The sequence below is a fragment of the Microtus pennsylvanicus genome, chromosome 1 (genome assembly GCF_037038515.1).
Source record: "Microtus pennsylvanicus isolate mMicPen1 chromosome 1, mMicPen1.hap1, whole genome shotgun sequence".
NCBI classification, from domain to species: Eukaryota; Metazoa; Chordata; class Mammalia; order Rodentia; family Cricetidae; genus Microtus; species Microtus pennsylvanicus.
This window is the reverse complement of record NC_134579.1, coordinates 133,326,231-133,329,907: the sequence shown is the minus strand read 5'-3', so window position 1 is coordinate 133,329,907 and position 3,677 is coordinate 133,326,231. Positions and strand designations below refer to the sequence as shown.

At 48.3% G+C, this 3,677-nt stretch overlaps 1 protein-coding gene across 1 annotated transcript; it reads right to left on the bottom strand.

Annotated features, from left to right (window-relative positions):
• Positions 1-771: 771 nt before the first annotated feature.
• Positions 772-2,976, bottom strand: LOC142852373 (androgen-binding protein homolog). Its single transcript, XM_075977146.1, has 3 exons — positions 2,916-2,976; positions 1,872-2,053; positions 772-867 (listed from the first exon to the last, which is right to left on the bottom strand). The coding sequence occupies exons 1-3, from the start codon at positions 2,974-2,976 to the stop codon at positions 772-774; spliced, it is 339 nt and encodes a 112-aa protein (XP_075833261.1).
• Positions 2,977-3,677: the final 701 nt, after the last annotated feature.

Here is a 3,677-nt window from a genome sequence, read left to right as displayed (position 1 = left end):
ATGTTGAACCAGCCCTGCATCTCTGGGATGGAGCACATACTGAAAAAAAAGAGATTTTTGTTTATATTAAGTTTCATTTTTGTATTTCAGGCAGGGATTTTCTTTGCAGCCCTGGCTGTCCTGGAACTTGATATGTAGATCAGGCTATAACAAGTGGTGACTGTCACTAGCAGATCAAGAGAATCTTATGAGAACACCCAAGTCATCTTCTGAGTCACTGCACTGTTAAGGACTGACCTGTAAAAAGCCAGCTGCCCTGTGATGACCCCAGAGGCAACATAATGAGGTGAGTAGCTGTGCACCTCTTTTCTATCCTGCCAGCCTGGTGAAGCCTGTGGCTACTTCCATGCTCTTTGCACTTAGAGAGCTCCTGTATTAGAGTCTCCCAAAGCTGCAGTGATTCTGGTGTAGTGGGAGTCAGTGCCTTTAATTCTAGCACTTGGGAGGCAGAGATTGGTAGGTCTCTGTGTGTTTGAGTCCAGCCTGGTCTGCATAGCAAAGGAAAAGTCTGCAAAGGCTTTCCCATGATATCTGGGTAATCACTGACAGTTATTCTACTCTGAGTGCCCACAAAAGTCATTTCTTATACTGTCTTCCAGGATCTGAAGATGTCACATGACTCCTGCACAGCGAACAGACATGAGCACAGAGCAGAGCTGCAGGTATTTATTGGAGTCAGATTAAGAGACAGAACAAGAAAGGGAAAGGTGTCTGGATTCCAACATCAGGAAGGGAGAGGAAAGGGCAACAATATGACTCTCAGATCAGTCATCATTTTCCAAAAACGTTCGAAAGCAATGCGTCAATTTTGTTCTTGATATCTTGAGTATAGTATTGTTTGCATTCTGGACTGTCAGTGATCAAGTGCTGAAAAAGAGACAGAAAGGACAGAAGTGGTTACAGTCAAGTTGCAGAACCCCAGCAGGACTCCCCAGTCACCCAAGATGAGGAAGCTCCTTCTGAACAGGGAAGAAAATTCCCTGCAGTGATTTAGGACTCCAGCAGCAGACTCTGCCCCAGGAGGCTGTAGCTCCTCCACAGCTGTCAGGAGGAGTCTAAAATCAACCCTAGCAGGTAGGGATGAATAGAGAAGTTCTGTAAGCCATGTTGGGAGCTAGGTCTGGAGAGGGAATAAGATGGCTGAGTTCTAGCTTTGATTATGTCTCATAGCTGAAGACATCTGTCAGCACATTGGCTGTGTGGTCATGTTAGAAATACATCCCGGTGTGGATGTGCTGGAAGAAATCCCTTCTTGGAGAGTGCTGTGGTTTTGAAGGACCTGACACTCAAACTAAAAGTACTTTGGGAAACAGAGAGTGACAGATGCAATATTCTAAACATGCATTTCTGTAATCCAGCTATGCTTAAATAAGAGACTAAGGCAAACAGGAATGACTGGGGTGAGTAGCCACAAGCACTCTCTGGGTTGGTGGTGGCGGCTTCTAAGCCGTGGAGGGAGGTTCTGGCTCTGGCTCTGAGGAAGCCAGTGGAAGAAGGGCTCCATCTGAGACCGGAGAGAAGAGTTAAGGGAGGCTCCAGAGAAGGTGACCCTGGCAAGTAGACGGGAGTTTCAGGCACCTTAGAGGAGAGCTAAGGGTGTCCTCCCTGTGCAGATCCACACCAAGAACTCTCCTGTGTCCCTGCCCTGCTGTGGTGAGAACCTGGTGGTCACCCATCGTTGGGGAGCCTTCTGCAGGACCTTGCATAGGCAGACTGGATGTGGACCAGCATGCTGCATGGACATGTGCTAGGGTGGGCAAATGTTGAGTGCTCTGCTTTTGACTCTTTGACACACATGACTAGTTGCCTGCATTATTCGTACACAGCATTCTACCATATGGTTCATGGGAGTGTGGGGGTAGAGAAGTTACCAGCACTATGGAATCCAGGATTTTGGCTTTCAGTCCTGCCTCATTAAAGCATTCTTGGACTTTATTAGCAGCTTCCCTTTCTCCATCAGTAGGGTGAAACTTGGTAAGGAGGACATTCAGTAATTTCTTGTTTCCAAGGACCATTGTCGTATAGGCTTCAAAGTAAGGAATGCATGCTTCTGCTGCAAAGACAGACAGAACATCATTAGTGGAACGCTAGACTGGCAGAAGTGGAGGCTCAGAGTTTCTTGCCACTTCTACAAATGTTCTAACTTGCTGTGGGACAATGGTTTTACCCTGTAAAGATTTGTTTCTTGTACCTATTTAATAAAATGCTGATTGGCCAGTATCTAGGCAGGAAGTAAAAGTGGGACATCCAGGCAGGAAGTAGAGGTGGGGCAATAAGGGCAGAAGAATTCTGGGAAGAGAGTCAGTATGCTGTCTTGACCCAGCCACAGAGGAAGCAGGCTGTGACTGCCTCACCGAAAAAGGCACCAAGCCACATGGCTAACAAAGACAAGAATTATGGGCTAATATAAGCCATAAGAGTTATAAGAAGGCTGAGCCACTAGGCCAGTCAGTTTATAATTAATATAGACCTCTGCGTATTTATTTGGGACTGAACGACTGTAGGACCAGGTGGGACAGAAACCCCTTTCAACATTAATGACCTTCCACAGAGTCCTGCCCTCCCAAAGGCTGAGACCTCCCAGATACAGCACACAGTTTCCATAGACACACATTCCGAGAAGAATGGGGGCGGTGTATGTGTGTACAACCCTGCATTTCTGATATTCACATAAATCTCACACATGACTCAGTTTCAACTGTCTATGCAGCTAAGGGTCCGTCACCACCACCACACCACTGTCTCCCCATACCGCCCATCCCAACTGTTGTAATCCTAAACAGAAAGCTTCAAGGGTCTTCTGCAGGTCTTCTGGCTAGGGACCTCCCAGGGACTCCCTAGATCTTCAAGCAGGTTGATATGGAAGGTAGATAGGGTGAACAAGGGTCAGAAAGGCCATCTGTTCCCATTCTCACTTGTCTGGAAGCCCAGCTCCCCTGTCACCAGCAAGGCCAGCAGAAGCAGCGTCCCCTTCATGGTGTAGAGTGAGTGCTAAATGCTCTTCTCAGAGCAAGTCCTGCTACCTTATAAACCGCTGTCTTCCTGAGCCCAGTCCCACCCACCTCCATCCCACCCTATCCCCTACCCTGCCTTCCAAAAGTTCCAAATGCCTTTGGGCAAGAACCTGGCACCTGTGGATCCCCCTCCCACTTGCATGGGGGAGTGAGCTTAGGAGCCCCTCCCACTCTGAAGAACCAATGGCTGGAGAGACATCTTGCTTCATTAGTTTCTGGACAGAAGTGGCTGTACCTTTGCCAGAAGACGGTTAGAGCTGACCTTTGTAAGCAATCACATGTTGAACCAAATGATCTATCTTGCTGGCCCCAACTGTCACCTCTACTTCCTGGTAACACTCCTCACCTCTCCTGGCTCCAAGCATGTCCTCCTCATGCTTGGAGGTGGAAACTATGGGGTCAAGGAGGGTTTCTGTGACTGTAGGCAGCCAACTGCCCAGAACACTGCATCTGCCTGAGTTTAAGATCTAAGAAGAAGTGTCTGTTTCTGAGGGGACATACTGGGGACACATGGATATCTTTTGGACTAGACCTCTGAGGACACGGAGGCACCATCTGGAGCTTTTAGTGACTCCCAGCCTGCGTTTTCCCAGTGTGTTTGGTCATGTGTGGATCCTCAGGGCTGCATCATGCTGCAACTCCCCCTCCCCGCCACGGGAGCTC

What these genes read in the sequence shown, in the direction of transcription:
- LOC142852373 (XM_075977146.1), bottom strand. Translation starts at nt 2,976, where the DNA reads ATGAAGGGGACGCTGCTTCTGCTGGCCTTGCTGGTGACAGGGGAGCTG. An exon ending in GGAGCTGGGCTTCCAGACAA is followed by an intron (nt 2,054 to 2,915) that starts GTGAGAATGGGA and finishes CTGTCTTTGCAG; the next exon opens with CAGAAGCATGCATTCCTTAC. An exon ending in TCCTGGATTCCATAGTGCTG is followed by an intron (nt 868 to 1,871) that starts GTAACTTCTCTA and finishes TCTCTTTTTCAG; the next exon opens with CACTTGATCACTGACAGTCC.